The sequence below is a fragment of the Pristis pectinata genome, chromosome 33, assembly GCF_009764475.1.
Source record: "Pristis pectinata isolate sPriPec2 chromosome 33, sPriPec2.1.pri, whole genome shotgun sequence".
Lineage (NCBI taxonomy): Eukaryota > Metazoa > Chordata > Chondrichthyes > Rhinopristiformes > Pristidae > Pristis > Pristis pectinata.
In genome coordinates this window covers 1,110,057-1,125,946 of record NC_067437.1, presented here as the reverse complement: position 1 = coordinate 1,125,946, position 15,890 = coordinate 1,110,057, and the positions used below count along the sequence as shown (strand labels likewise).

The window sequence follows — 15,890 nt, the reverse complement described above, 5'->3', positions numbered from 1 at the left end:
TTGACTTTTAGATTAAAATACAATTTAGTCAAATAATACACAAAAACATTCCGCTGTAAAATTTTTTTGGCTCAAGTTCTTATCTGTAGGAGTACTTAGGTGTAATATCCTGGCAATGAGTTGGTCTGAGGCCTCAGTAATTTTGATATTCCCTCCACTTGTTTCTCTGCCTGCATACCTTGTCCTCAGTCACTGAACTCCTTTCTTTCTTGCCATCGTTCTCTTTCACTTCTTCCCTCCTTTCCAGCTGGTCTTGGGTTTTCTTCTCAGTAGAAATACCGAGTGTCTTCTCCGCCTCCTTTAGATCAGTGAGAGTAACACCCTACAAGCAAAGGGATACAGAGATTAAGAATAAACGCTTCTTTCCTGAAATATATTCATCTTAAATTTGATCTATGCAAAATACAACCAGTAGGGAGTGGGGAAGCAGGGTTTGTATCTTACTGGAAAGATCTGTCAGCAGTGCTTTGCACTCCCGAGGACAAACAGTGAAGATGCAATTGCAGTATGATCCATTTTCTCAAACTGGACCGAAGTTTAGTTCTGGACAGCGTCCCACTCAAGATACCATTTGGTCAAATGCTGTACATTTGAAGCATGTGTTTCATATTTTCAGCCTTTTCTTTAAAAAAAGTCAGTTAATTATTTCTACATTTAAACATGAGGCAATATTGGGATGAAGATGGTGACTCAAATGGAGTAGCCGTGTACAGCAGCTATGTATTTTTAACTATCAAGATATATGGTGATATTTGAGTCAATGAAGTCACAATTAAAACAACCCAATTTAACAATCAAAACAAGTTGACACTGACCTGCGTCGATCGCCTGGACTGTCGAGCGTGCCGTGACCGTGCCTTTCTTTGGGATTCTGATTCATCATCACGCACTGGGGTAAGGTACAATCTGCAAAACAGGAGACAGGGGATTTCATAAATTGTCTTTTGATTTCCTCAAGATGTACCAGTTTCACAATTTGGGGGCACAGGGAATGAATGCAGGTATGAGAGGGGACAGTGTACACAACTAGGCACACCGCCCATCCTGCAATGGCAACATAGGCAATGATTTATAAAATCACCTTCACCGGAGATAACCTTCATCAGGAGGCTAGCAACAAGACTAATTCCGCAACCTTTAAAAATCACTTCATTATACTGACCTAGCTGCTGATGCATCTGAATTAACAACTATAAGCTTTAATGGAATCATTTTATCTTGTCAAGTGTATTGTAAAAATTTGATTCAGTCTATTCTGGATGAGTGCAGCTTCAACAACACTCAAGAACTCGACAGCATACAGGACATAGCAGCCGGCTTGATGGACATGCCATCCACAACCATTCACTCACTCTATCAGTGAAGCACACTAGCAGCAGTTCGTATCATCTACAGGATGCACTACAGCAGCTCAACAAAACTCTTTAGACAGCACCTTCCAAACCCATGACCTCTACCAACTAGAAGGACAAGGGCAGCAAAAGCATGGGGAACACCACCCCCTGGAAGATCCCCCCCCACGCCACACACCATCCTGACTTGGAAATATATCGCCGTTCCTTTACCGTCGCTGGGTCAAAATCCTGGATCTCTCTTTAACAGCATTGTGGGTGTACCCACACCTCAAGGAGTGCAGAGGTTCAGGAAGGCAGCTCACCACCACCTTCTCAAGGGCAACTAGTGATGGGCAATTAAATGCTGGCTCAGTCTGTGAAGCTCACATCCCTTGAATGAATATAAAAGAGAAATCCAGGAGCAAGGATGTTGTAATGGTATTTTGATTGCTGGTGATGCACAAATGCCATCCCCTGGCTGATACCATTCTCTTCTTGGTCGCTGTGGCAAGTCAGACAGTGTCACCCCAGCAACCTTCCCAATCCGGGGTTTCTGACCAATCATCAAGCAGCTCATAATCCCCAAAACACAGGCAGCTTTATTTTCACTGGTTCCCTTTATGTTCAAGTAAAAGCAAGCTCTTTGCTTGGGTGTAGATCAACAGAATGATAAGCCTCTTATGGAAAGATTATTTGCATAAATACTTCGAGCAAGTAGATCATCAATAGTTAAACGACATTACAGGTATTGATAATGAAACAAGTAGTCCCATTACCCCTGTTCTGTTATTCAATTAAATCACCACTAAAGTGGAACTTAATGCAATTATCCCATCTTTCAATAGTCTTGGTTAATAAAAATTTCAATCTCAGATTTAAAATTAACAACAGATTCAAATCTGAAGTAAAATAATAATTCTCCTGAAAAGGCATTGACCCAAACGTTAACTCTTTTTCTTTACAGATGCTGCCTGCCCTGTACGGTTAAATAAGCACAGCTTGCTGGAGTATTCCAAACTTCTTCCACCATGCGTAGAATTCTTAAATGTCTTAAAAGGACCACATTTTTTCTGGAACTTGCACCTAACTTTAGACTCCCTAATCAGCAGAAATATTTTTACTCCCATCCACTATTTCAGTTCCCTTTAATATCTTGAAATCAAACCAGTCCTTAACCTAAATTCCAGTGAAACCAGTCTTGTGCAAATGCTGAAAATGATGCCTGGGTTCCATATATTTATATCATAACTGATGCTGAACCCTCTTCAAGGTCGATACATCTTCTCGAGATAGATGGTCAGCCATGATCACACTGAATGGTGGAACAGACTTGAAGGGCCGAATGGCCTACTCTTGCTCCCATTTTGTTTCTCTATGGAACATCATATTCAGTATTCGAACCAGATCTTTGAATAACTGTTCCCTAGGATAGCATAGCTATCCCTTGTGTTAATCTTCTAAATAACAAGGGTACCATTTCATGAGATGTGTTGATAACTTTCTCTACCCATTGATGACACTTTAATCATCCTTGTACTGAACGGTATGATATGAAGATCTTACAATCTACCTCGTCATGACCTTGCACCTTATTGTCTACCTGCACTGCACTCTCTCTGTAACTGTAACACTTTATCCTGCATTCTGTATTGTTTTACCTTGTACTATCTTAATGCACTGTGTAATGAATTGATCTGTACGATGGTCCGCAAAACAAGTTTTTCACTGTACCTCGGTACATGGCAATAATAAACCAATTTACATAGACAAACCTTTCACGATAAAAATGCTAAAAACTGTTCACTTTAGGATACTCTTTTAAAAAAAAACTTGAGTTCAGTACTTCTCAGCTACACAGATACAAAACAGATACTGTAGTCCCACATTTTCTGACAGATAATTTGTACCACATTTTGACCCCATGATCACATAAAACATACATTTTTGACCCAAGGGCAATAGCTTCAACATACCAGCATTAGAACAAAAGGAAAGCACACACTTGCCATTACAACACCATTTTATACGTGCGCTACTACAGAAATATATTCATGTACACACGACCTTGAACTTCCACTTCCTTCCCACTAACTCTCCATTCCAGTCAGATTTGTCCTCACTTCTCACTACTTAAGTTCAATACACTTGAGAAACAACACCAACTTTCTCATATGCCACCCATTCTCAAGATCACGTACAAGTGAAATTGCACATGGTCTGGGTGAAATTCACTCACAGTATTTGTACAGTTTTGGACCCTCCAGCTTAACAAAAATATTTGCTGCAAAGGGAGCGCAATGAAGATTCACCAGAGTGGTTGCAAGGGTATCGCCAGTTTGTTGTACAAGGAGAGATTGAGTGGACTAGTCCTGTATCCTCTGGAGTTGGATGATCTTATTGAAACTTGCAACATTTACACAGGGCTCAGCTTAGTGGATATAAAGAGGATGTTTCCCCAGGCTGAGGATTTTAGAACCAAAGGTCACAGCATGAGCACAAGCGGTAGGCTATTCTAGACTAAGATAAGAAAAAATTCCTTCATTTAGAGGATGGTGACTCATGGGCTTTCTCTACCCCAGAGAACTGTGGAGAGTCAGTTACAGAATTCAGTCAAAACAGAAAATTACTCTATTTCTGGGTACTGAGACAATCAAATGCCATTGAGGTAGAAGATCAGCCATGATCTTGATGAATGGCAGAACAGGTTTAAAGGATTGGATGCTCCGAACTTTCATGTTCTCATAACAACTTCAGGAGTTAACCACTGCTTCTGTTTCCTCTTGAACATTCTATAGTCATTTTACACTTCCTCTGGATAGTTTCTTTCTGTACTTTACTCTTTATCACTTGAACTTCTCTTGCACCTTGATACATCTTGTTGTTTAGCACTGCTTCCATCCTCTGTAGTACAACTTACTATTTTGTTCTCTCCCCATCCACCAACCACCCTGCTAAATCTCCAATTGGTGCTTGGTGCAAAGCTGTAAACCTCTGACATCTCAGTTCGAAAGAAAGGCCATCGATCTCAATCCCCTCACTCTCTATGCATGCTACCTGATCGGGTGTTTCTGGCACACTGTTTTACATTTTGTGTCCATGTGTACTGGACAGCTGGTGTTCTGATTATTCTTACCTGCGCCTCTCTTTAAAGTCTATATTGCTTGTTGGAACAGTGGTTTCCCCTTGTTGGGTGATTGACAAGTCCTTCTGGATCTGGGAGCTTGGTTCTTTACCTTGCTGGTACGTAGAGCTGAGAGTAAACAATGAAGTATTTTAGAAAAATGTACTAATTATACACAAACAACAACAAAAACTGCTGGAAATAGTCAGACAGCATCTGTGGAGAGAGACAGAGGTAACGTTTCCAGTTAACGATCTTTCATCTGGACTTGGAAAAGTTAGAAATCATGAATGTTTTACGTTGCAGAGAATGGGGAAAGCATGGAGAAAACACAAAGGGGTGTGATTAGAGTGCAAAAAACATTTATAAGGATGTTGCCAGGACTTGAGGGACTGAGTATTAGGGAGAAGTTGGCTTTTACTCCTTGGAGCATTGGAGACTGAGGGGTGATCTCATAGAGGTGTATAAAATCATGAGGGGCAGAGACAGGGTGAGCGGTCTTTTGTTCCCCATGGTTGGGGAAATCGAAAACTATAGTTTCAAGGTTAAAGGCAAAAGGTTTAATAAAAATCTGAGGGGCAACTTTCTTTTCTTTATAAACACAGCGGATGGTAGATGTATGGAACCAGCTGCCAGAGGAAATGGGTGAGGCTGGTACATTAGATAAATTTTAGTATGCAGACAGGTATTATGGATAAGAGTTTAGAGGGATATAGACCAAGTGCTGGGAAATGGGATTAGCTTTAATATAAATCTTGGTCAGCACGGACAAGTATGGGCTGAAGAGCCCTTTCCCACGCTGGACAACTCAGTGCGTGTGATAGGGTGGAGACCAAGAAAGGCTGAATGACACTAGTGGTTGTAATGCCAATTGAGAAAGCTTGTTGATCACAGCTGACAAGTCTGGAGGAACCGTTAATGGGAGACAAATGAGAACAGAGGAAGGAGAAAAACAACACTGAATCTCTCAGATCAGGAACTGTTTTGTAAGATGTGAAGTAAAGAGAATGCTGGATAAATGTTTTTTTTCCAGGTTAATAACCTTTCGTGAGAGCTGGTAGCTCCGACTCCAACTGGGAAGGTTCATTATGTGAAATTGTTGAACTCAATGTTGTCCTGGGGCTGTAACATGCCTAGCTGGTGTTCATTGAACTTTCGTTGGGTTTCATTGGAATAGTGTAAGGAGCCAAAGACAGAAGGGCCAGAGTGACTGGGATGGAGAATTAAAGTTACGGACAACTGGAAACTCAGGATCACTCTTGGAGACAGAACGGAGGTACTCTGCAAAAGTGATTTCTAATCTTAATTTGGTTTCGGCAATGTAGCGATGACTACACTGTCAGCATGGAATGCAGAACAAGTGAATAGCTGCTTCACTTGGAAGGGGTTTTTGGATTCCTGGATGGTGGGAAAGGAAGAAGTGGAAGGACAGGTGTGACAGCTCCTGTATCTGCACGGGACAGTGTGAAAAGGGAACGAGTGCTAGAGGAGATGGAAATGGAAACGGAGTTGTGGAGTAAATAAGATTTCCTGACATTTTCTTTTTCTCACTTTTTGATTTAAATATAAACATCTCCAACTTTGCATCTTTTAGTTTTATGAACTAGTGCATTTGTAGCCTCTGCTGCCCACATGGTGTGGTCGTAATGATACAGCCTACAGTCCAAAGCTCAATTATTACTAATGGTAAACTCAGACAAATTGAATTTAACAGGAGGCCCTCTAGCTGATAAATATGTTGCAGAAGTTGTACAAATCAGTAGGCCTGAAGTTCTCTATATGGGGTAGAATTAAGCAAAATCACCAATGTGCAAAGGGTCACTGATGGGGTTTTTAAAAACAATGTATTTAGGTACACTCATTCACAAGTTTGAGATACTTTTCATTTTAAAACTAAATCTGTGCATAGTATCAAGGCTTAGCATCAGTTCATTTTCAGATCAAATGCTACAGTACAGATCTGTACCTACATGTTTCTTAGTTCACATTTTACAACAGAAAATGACTAAAATTTTGACCAATCTTCAAACATTTTACTGAAATTTACTAATAAACCCACAAAATTTAGGGAAAAAAAAATCTCTTTACCTACAGTGGTGTGAATGAGGATTGGAAGCAGAGATGCAGTGAAGGGGAAGCTGGATAAGCAGAGGAAGGAACAGAAGGATATGCTAACGGGATGAGACGAGAAGGGGCAGGGGGAAGATAGTGTGCAGAATAAACACCGGCAGATAACGAGCTTTAATACTTTAACAAAATGAATGAATGAATTTAAAGCTGCAGTTAAGGGAAAACAGGATCAACACAAGAATGGATTAGAAGAACAGGCTGATAGGATGGGAGTGAAATGGAGTGCAAGGAAGCTCGTGTGGAGGATAAGGAATAGCACAGACTTGATTGGCCAGAGAGCCTGCTTAAGTATCAAAAGGACTAAACAACAAAGAACTTTAAAACCATGAAATCCGGCCACCTGATGGACTCCAAATTAAAACATTCACCAGGTTGTGCCCAAGAACTTATTCTTGAATAGCTACCTGGAATGTTACATCACAGAAGACGAATTGATTTGGTTCAGCTCCCTACTCACCTTACTGTGTGTTCAGCACAAGTCTCTGGCACACTGAATGACCTTCCGATTGGAGTTGGAGGCACTCTAGCCAGCCTGGTTTCCGGCACATCTTTGCCCTGAGAAGTTGAATTAAACACGCCAGATCATTTAAAATGCACACTTTGTAACAGATGATAAAACAACAAAAAAGGAAGAAGGCCTCTCATTTTCACAATAGTTTCCTCTGACAGAAATGTGTACAACTGCCCAAAGATCTATTTCCAATAATCTAGAGCTGCAATAACCTGGATAAGCTATTCACGTAACTTCCTTACAAAGGGAGTAAGGGAGCAGTGGGTTTAAAACGACAGTTCAAGATTGAAAAATCCATTCCAGTGTTTATTTGTCAATCACAGAATAAGGTGCAAGTAATTGCTGGGGTGTCGAGAATTGCATGAGGACACACATCAAAAGTTGGACACTATAAAAATCAAGAGCTACAGAAGTTGCAAAGGCAAATTAATAAACACTTGGTCAGATTTGACTTTAAGAAACATCTTAAAAAGAAAGTCGAGAAATGGAGAAACTTCTAAAAGTAATTCCAGAGTTTAGAGCCAAGGACAGTGAAAGTACTGCTGCCAATGGCAGCATGATTAAAGTCAGCAATGCACAAGATGCCGACATTGGACTGGGAGAAGGATCTAGGTGGGTTGCAGAACCAGAGGATTTTACAGAGACAGATGGGTAAGAACACAGAGGAATCTGGAAATAAGGCTGAGGCATTTAACATCAGAACGCTGGATGGAAAATGGGAGGTCGACTACGAATAGGGAAGATCAAGGAATAGTTTATATTGTCCAGAAAGATCTTTTAGTGGACCAATGATACTTTGCATTTAGAAATGCTTGTGAAGATAGAAGGAAAATCTAAACATTTTATGATGCTGTCAATTGAACAGCCTAATAGTCAGGGGTAGATTAAAAAAAACAAAGTAGTCTTTCTACTGTACTGTCCTGCTGGGGCACAATCTGACCTGAGAGTGGGTTTTGTTCCCCATGCCCTACTCCCTCCCACCACTCTCAGTTGCTCCTGGGATTTGCAGCACCAGCTTCCATAGAAGATGATGTAATTTTACAGCATTAAAACAAGGAGTCTGGACCATTTGATGTTTGCTCCTCAAGACATTCTTCTCAGTTCAACAGATTCTTTTCTCAATTACGTGCTCATCTAATACCCCCACTAATTACATTAATGCTAGTCACCTCTTTCCATCAGCAGAGAGTTGCACATTCTCAACATCATCTTAGTACATTTCCCCCAAACTCCTTGTTGGATGTTTTAGCAGCTGGAAAGCTGTGCCATAAACATCTCCGAGGAGGTTTTGCATACTTGTTCAGCTACCAAACAAAACTCTGACACAACCATGTTACACATTTATTCTTTGTCTCAAGTACCAAAACCACACCTACAGAATGTGAAATAACCTGAAGACTGAGCTTCATTTTATTTATATGAAGCCGTCAACAGCCTGTGTTTCCTCTTTCTTGATGATTTACTGATGGCCTGTAGCCCAGTCCCCCACCCACTTCCTCCCTTTCTATCGGATTTACCGACATAACCAACAGCTAAAACAAGCCCACAATCAGATTACAAAACCAACACTATGGAGAAAGAAAGCCATTGACTATTTAGTGGGTGGTTCCCTTTCACGTAAAACAACTCCCCCATGCACTGGGAATCTTGCCATTCCAAGCAGGTTTTCACATACCTAGTTTCCAACATTCACAACACCACACACTGATCCTGAGCCACAACTGTTTTCTTCGATTGTCTCATAAAATGTGGTATGTCCCTATTTTCCTTTACTCTCTAAACTACATTGCATGTGATCTGCCTTTAGTCTTTCTAATTTTTTTTACCGCTCCACATCATTTAAGATCAATACAGACTCAATCATGCACAAGAGGAATACTACACAAACTATCCCAAATTTTTTCAAGTCCATGACAATTTCCACAGAGCATTCGGCACAGGGGCACAGCTGGTAGAGCCACTGTCTCACTGTGACAGAGACCTGGGTTCAATCCTGACCTCAGGTGTTGTGTGGAGTTTGCATGTTCTCACTGTCACGTGTGGGTTTCCTCCAACATCCCAAAGATGTGCAAGTTGGTAGGTTAAGTGGCTACTAAATTGCCTCTAGCGTGTTGGTGAGTGGTGGAATCTGGGTTGATGGGTCGAATACAAACAAAAAAGGGATTATAGGTGTTTGATGGCCAGCATGGACTTGGTGGGCCAAATCTCTCCTCAACTCCAAAGCCAGAATGTTCCTGCTGTTGACCAGAACATCACTGACACATATACATCACCCCAGCTGCCACAGCCTGCCAAGGTCACATCCCCAAAGTTGCACTGTCAATGGATCAGATGTTCATTGCTTCAAGGCTCACAGCAGCACAGCTCAGCTGATGTTCTTTGGGAGCAGTGCAATGTCAAACGTGCCATCTTTCAGATGGGATGTCTAATGGAGAGGGGTATCCACGTGAATTATGCTAGTTATTTGTGCTAATGGTGGTACACACATCCCAGCCTCAACACCCGCCTTATAGTGCATTTGTAAGAAGGTCACTGCTCGTTAGAGGCAGAGCTGCTAGAGTTGTTCTGGCCAGGTATGCTGCCTGAACATCCTGCAGTCCCAAACGGATCAAAATACTCTAGTTTCTCAAAGAGTCAAGCCATTCTATCCAATAGCAAGTATCCGAGATAGGCTGTTTCCCCAATCATTCACTGGTTCAGTGACATCTGATAGCTCAGGAATCATGATGGTTCAGCATCAGACTCGCTCATTAGTCTGGAGAGTGAACTGGGGTCAGTGTCAACAACACCTGGGGTCAGGAACATGGGGAGGTGTGCACTCCTTTAAACTCACTGGAAAACATATTATACTACTGTTTAAATAAACATGTTGAGATAGTAATATCTGTCTGTTAAATCTGCATGCTCTATGCCACTAAAGTCCCAAGAATACCGGATACAACTTCCCAACAGTGATGAGAAATATTCATTTTTAATTCTCTACATTCTAGAATACTTTTAAAGAAATGCAGAGCTAAACCTTGGCTGTATTATATCAAGTCAATCAGTTCAAGACAATTAGAGTTACCAGGTCAATTAGATGGCTCTACATATCTATACAGTCACAAAGAGAATCCATCGAGGGTTGGGACAGGTGAAGCAACTTCTTTTGATATTTCAGATAACGTTAACATTCATTACTGTTGGAATAGAGATCGGTTCAATTACCTGTTTAACGATCAATAAATTCTCTTGCTGGCTTAAAAAGCTCTGGTCACACCAAGACTCTTTTTGTAAAACGAGAGCACTTCATGCGCCCTACTCCAAGGGGGGGGTCCCCACATATGAGAACAAATGCACAAACAACTAACCTTCTTATCTAAACCTAGCCGCGGAGTGGAGGCAGAGCGCTTGATACTGGTCAATGGAGTCTTCTCAGAGATGATTTGTGCATCTTGTAATGCGACATAACTACTCGTTTTCCGAAGTTCTGTGTGCCAAGCAGAAGGGGCTTCTTGCTTGACAGTTGGCTTTGCTGACGGTTCAGTATACTACAGAGGATGAAGGAGAGAACACTTGTAGAGCACATAGTTCAATTACAACTTTGATAGCTTTCCCAAGGTCTGCTGGGAGCTTAGATTATGGGGAATCCATAAACAATAATAAGGGAGTCTACAAATACAATGAACACCACATGATTGCACGTGCGCTAGCTATACGGTGAGGTATTGGTATTGGTTTATTATTGTCACTTGTACCGAGGTCCACTTCCTTAGAGTTCCCAGCCAGAGGAAAAGGGACATAGATTAGGTGTCAGCCATTTAAAGACCACCCAAGGAGGAGGAATTTCATACTGGAGTATTGTGAATCTTTGAAATTCTTTATCACAGATTATGGCTGCTCAAGGCTGGGTTTTGACAGATTTGTGGATATGAGGGTGCTGCAGGAACGAGTCTGCATCAGTCTGAAGTCAGATGATCTTCACCTCACACCAGCTCAGCCAACAGCACTGTTGGATCTTTTACATCCATTTGAAAGGACAGATAAGGCTTTAATTTACTGCCTCATCTAAGAGGCTGCAGGCCAGCATTTACTTTTCATACCCTCATTGGTTTTGAACTGAGTACTTTGCTAGGCAACCACATTGGTGGGGGTCAGAGGTCATACAGAACCCAGACCAGACAAGGATGAGAGATTAGTTCTCTGTAGATATTTGTGACCACACGTTTATCGCAATCTGACAGTTTCAAGGTCATCATTATTGATATCAGCTTTCTAGTTTGAGAATTGTTTAATTAATTAACTGAATTTAAATGCTGCAGCTGCCTACGGTGGATTACTAAACTAACATTAAACAAAGGCTTAGAAAGACTTGCCCCTTCTTAGAAGCAACAATATCCAGCAGCAGTAAGACACACAAAGTTGTGCTCAAATCTTATGAAGTAGTGAGGCAATAAATTGTGTTCAGATAGCTGCAGTCAAGTACTTTCCTAAGCAATACTCAATGAAAATCAAGTTGAATGGAACTACTCTATGCCAACAGCCAAATACAATTGAAAACAAAGGTCAGAACTGAAAACTTAGCAAATGTCCTGTGACTGAAACCATGTTCCGATCAAGCATGGTTGCAAAATGTAAATTACAGAACTAAAAATAACCAGCACAGCAAGGCAGTGTTACTTTGCAAAACATTTCTCATTTAAGTTAGTTCTATGCAACTTAGGAGGCAGTCTGCACCCACCACCTGGAACCGCAGAAACACTAATACTTGTTCTGATAGCCACTGACTGGTTATGCTTTCCCAACTGCATATGATGCAAATGCTAATAGGGTTTTGTTTGGAGATCAGAGCTGCCAATAAACACTGGTACTTCCTGCAACATTTCCTGTTCCTTACATCCGCCTTCTTCAAATTCACTTTCCTGCCTGCATACAAATCTTTTAGACAGTTGTGTGTGTTGAGACATGCCTTTATTAATAATGAGACTGACAGACAAAAACAGAGACCGACATGCGGGCGTACACAAATAGTAAACTCCCAGCTGTGACCATTTATTGCAACCTGACCCAGACAGCTTTTTGTAATCCATCAAAATACAGGATATTCTGTAGCAATGGGAAAAGCCAGATAATGACTCATTTGTTATTATATTTCAACTACCATCTCAAGGATATTAAACCAACTCGAATTCTCTATACTGTACGTGGGCTAATCGCAACATTTTGAAAACCTAGAGACACAAGAGACTGCAGATGCTGGAATCTGGAGCAAAATAACAACTGCTGGAGGAGCTCAGCAGATCCGGCAGTATCTGTGGTGGTAAGAGGATGGTCGACGTTTCAGGTTGAGACCCAGCACCAGGACTGATACAAGGTCTCAACCCAAAACATCGGCTTTCCCTTTACTTCCACAGATTCTGCCTGGCCCTGAAAACATGGCAGTTATGAGGTCCAAGTGTGCTTTAAATGGGGTTCCAAAGTCATAAATACAACTGAGAAAACTATTTGGCTCTAAACCCTCCTACCATCCCTCAGCAACTAATTTCACAAATGTGTATTGCAATTTCCCCACACAAATATTACAAAGCAAACTTTTAACTTGCAAAGATCCTTTATATTTCAGACTATCTTTAAGTGTGTGCTCAAATTTTTAATTTTTTTATGTCATTGATGATAATTAAAAATTGTGCTTTTTTCCTGGTGTGTTGCCTGCTCAAATTCTTTTCAGATCAACATCACTGCTGCCGATGACAGGGATCACATCGAACTGAACTGACAGTTTAGGCAACGGGGAAGTTCTTGCCACAGGGATCTCTAAATCTTTCTGTGGAGCTTTCAAGAGCAACTGCCCACAAACTACAATTCAGTGTTGTGCTGAAGCCACACAGCTGAATATTCTTACCTTTAGGGTTGCTGGTGCTAGTGTAACAGGAGGAATGAGTGGCAAAGCTTCAGTGCCATTTACATTATTGGCATCGAGGACAGGTTTCTTCTTTTTTGCTTAGAATGAAAAGAAACAGGATTGACAACAAAAAAGAATTGACAGAATACTTCAAGAATAAGAAAACAGATGACTAGATAAAGTCTTGCTTCACATAAAATACTATTCTAGTTAGCATCCTCAATCTCCAACTGTCATTTAGATCAGACTGTAGAACAAAGAGATAAAGCAAATGCAAGACACGTGCACACCAATGCCCACACACAGAATCTGGCATGCTTCCAGTTATATCCAGTATATTAGTGCTTTGATTTTTCATAAAATGGTAACCATGTTTCTAACCTTGATCTTTATTTAAAAAAACTCATGATATTTTATTATTAATTTAAACATATCCTAGTTTACCAGTTTCACACTCCGAGTCAGACTCAGAGGCTTCTTCAGTCTCTGAACTCGAGCTGCTGGATTCCTCTTTCTTGTTTTCATCCAAAGGCAACGTCTCCAAGGTTTTGCGTTCCTTTGACAGATCCTGCACTGAAATCTTCTCCCTACTGCTCATCCGGCACACAGAACTCCTGATGAAACAAAGGTGAAATTAGGAGAAGGATCAAAGCAAAATAAAAACACAAAACCCTCTGGTGATATTATGAATCCATGATGGAACCCTACCAATCGAAAAGAATGGATCACATCCATAAAAATGTGTAATTTGACATCAGTACTTTGCTGAACACACATAGGAAATGCAATCAATAAGTTTGTAATTTTACTAGGGCTAGGTATGTGTGTCAGGCAGTAGTACTCTTACCTCTAAATCAAGAAGTCCTAGGTTCAGATCCCATTTATACATACAAGTCCTGACCATATACTAATGCAGTACAGTGGGACAGATGCACCGTTACAGCCACTGTCTTTCAGATGAGGGGAGTTCCTCTCCTCACTCAGGTGGGTGCAAAGGACTCCCAGTACTATTCTGAACAACAGCTGGTGAGTTCAGCACCTTGGCCAATATTTGTCCCTCAACTGACATTTCCAAAACAGATTACATGATCATTAGTACACTAATGTTTGCACAAGCTTGCTCTGTACAAGTTTGTCTCCTACATTACAACAGTGACTACACTTCAAAAGTGCTTCACTGGCTATACAACACGGGGTATTCTGAGAGAGATGTGAAAGGCACCAGGGAAACACATACAGTAGCTCTGATACTGGAGCTAATAAGCTGAGATCCATTTTTTGCTAACTACACAATTCAACCTACACAATTCTGGTTTAAACCCCGCCAAGGGTTCTCATCTTACCATACCTGCCAGGATTATTCCCATGCTAATACAGATAATTAACATGAATGCAATTGATAATATGTTAGCACCATTACAATAATCAACAAAAATACTGTAGATCATTGCTGAGTATACCAGACAGGGCTAGCTTTAGTTAAATAGCACTGTGATTACCAGGAACTGTAACTGGACACCAGTCGTGGCTACCAGAAGGGCTTGAACACAAAGGCTAATTGAACATTAACAAGGTGTTATTTACTCATGTTTCTTTCTGCATTAAAGCACCTAATGCAGGCCAAAGCAATAAGTAACCTAATGCAGGCCAAAGCAATAAGTAATCACAGCAGTTTCTCTCCAAATGCAGCACTTAAGCAATATGTTTGAAAATAAATCTAATTCTTGGCATAATAAACAGAACTGCCTTTTCAGTCAATACAAGCAAGCTATTAAACATATACGTCTTAAATACTACATTTCATATTCTTTTTTAACCCTAATTTATAAACTTAAATCTGACCATTCATTCTCCAACATTCCCAGATCTTAACACTCCGTACATGGAAAAATTAAATCTAACTATTTAGCATTAGCCTTTAATGTTTTTACAGCTCATGCTCTAGCCCCAAAGGCACTAGGTTGATAGATCTGAGCCAGCAGCATCTCGCCCAAGCAGTACTTTGTCCGCAAGTGGGTAGTGAAGGTTCATGACAACAATCTCACTCACATCAGTATAAAGGTTGGGGTGGAGAGGGTGGGAGGAAGGAGATAGGAGGATCACTCCCTACTTATTTATTAAATGAATTCCAAAGCAAGTCTCCCACTGCCCTTTCTCCACTGCACTGACAAGGAAACAAACCTCTGTACATGAACTGCTAAACCACCTTTACCATCAGGCACTTGTGAAACAATATTCTAGCTGACCTCCAAACACTCTGGCTACACCTGTTCAATTGCACTAATTTTGTTAATTCATCCTGTTAGTCACAGTGAACACGCTGTAGTTGACAGGTAAATGAGTACAACAGACAGGCAAGTTACCACTGGAAGAGGAGACACCCTCCAGACTACGATGAATTTGCAAACTTGGGGCAATTTGCACAAGATTTACCTCAGACAGGATTATTAAAAATAAAATTGCACTCACCCTAATATTAATCAAAAATGGCTTTTAGTAATATTGCTTATTTTGGATATTTTTAACTGGTGCTTTGCTGGGATTGAAAAGCAAGAGAAATCTTCCTTTCCCTTTGAAATGTGCACTTTAAAATATCAGCACAAAGCATAGTAAAATAACAAATTAGCAATGTTAAAAGCCTGTAATTAGCCCTGTAGTTTACAATTACAAGATTGAACTGTATTTAGTGCAGAAATTTCTTACTTCCTTGGTTTGGTCGACTGTTGCTGCTGCTGTGTGGATGTTTCGATGATGGCACGCTTCATCTTTTCCTCTTTCTCAGTCCTCAGCTGTGTTAACACAAGAACGTACACCGAATATCACATGCATCAGAAGTTAGTCAGAAGACTATTGATCAGAAATGCCAATTCTGTTTTGTGCACAGATGCTTCCCAATCTCTGCTAACTTAACAA

General features: G+C 40.7%; 1 protein-coding gene across 1 annotated transcript in view; it reads right to left on the bottom strand.

Moving 5' to 3' along the window:
• The window catches only part of LOC127585555 (protein phosphatase 1 regulatory subunit 12C-like), a 61,386-nt gene that overhangs the window by 21,288 nt on the left and 24,208 nt on the right, over positions 1–15,890 (bottom strand). Inside the window, exons 7-14 of the mRNA XM_052043114.1 lie at positions 15,681–15,766; positions 13,422–13,591; positions 12,978–13,075; positions 10,447–10,626; positions 7,043–7,140; positions 4,468–4,584; positions 816–906; positions 179–322 (exon numbers count right to left, since the gene is read on the bottom strand). Coding sequence (XP_051899074.1) covers positions 179–322; positions 816–906; positions 4,468–4,584; positions 7,043–7,140; positions 10,447–10,626; positions 12,978–13,075; positions 13,422–13,591; positions 15,681–15,766 — 984 coding nt within the window. The remainder of the gene's footprint in view (positions 1–178; positions 323–815; positions 907–4,467; positions 4,585–7,042; positions 7,141–10,446; positions 10,627–12,977; positions 13,076–13,421; positions 13,592–15,680; positions 15,767–15,890) is intronic.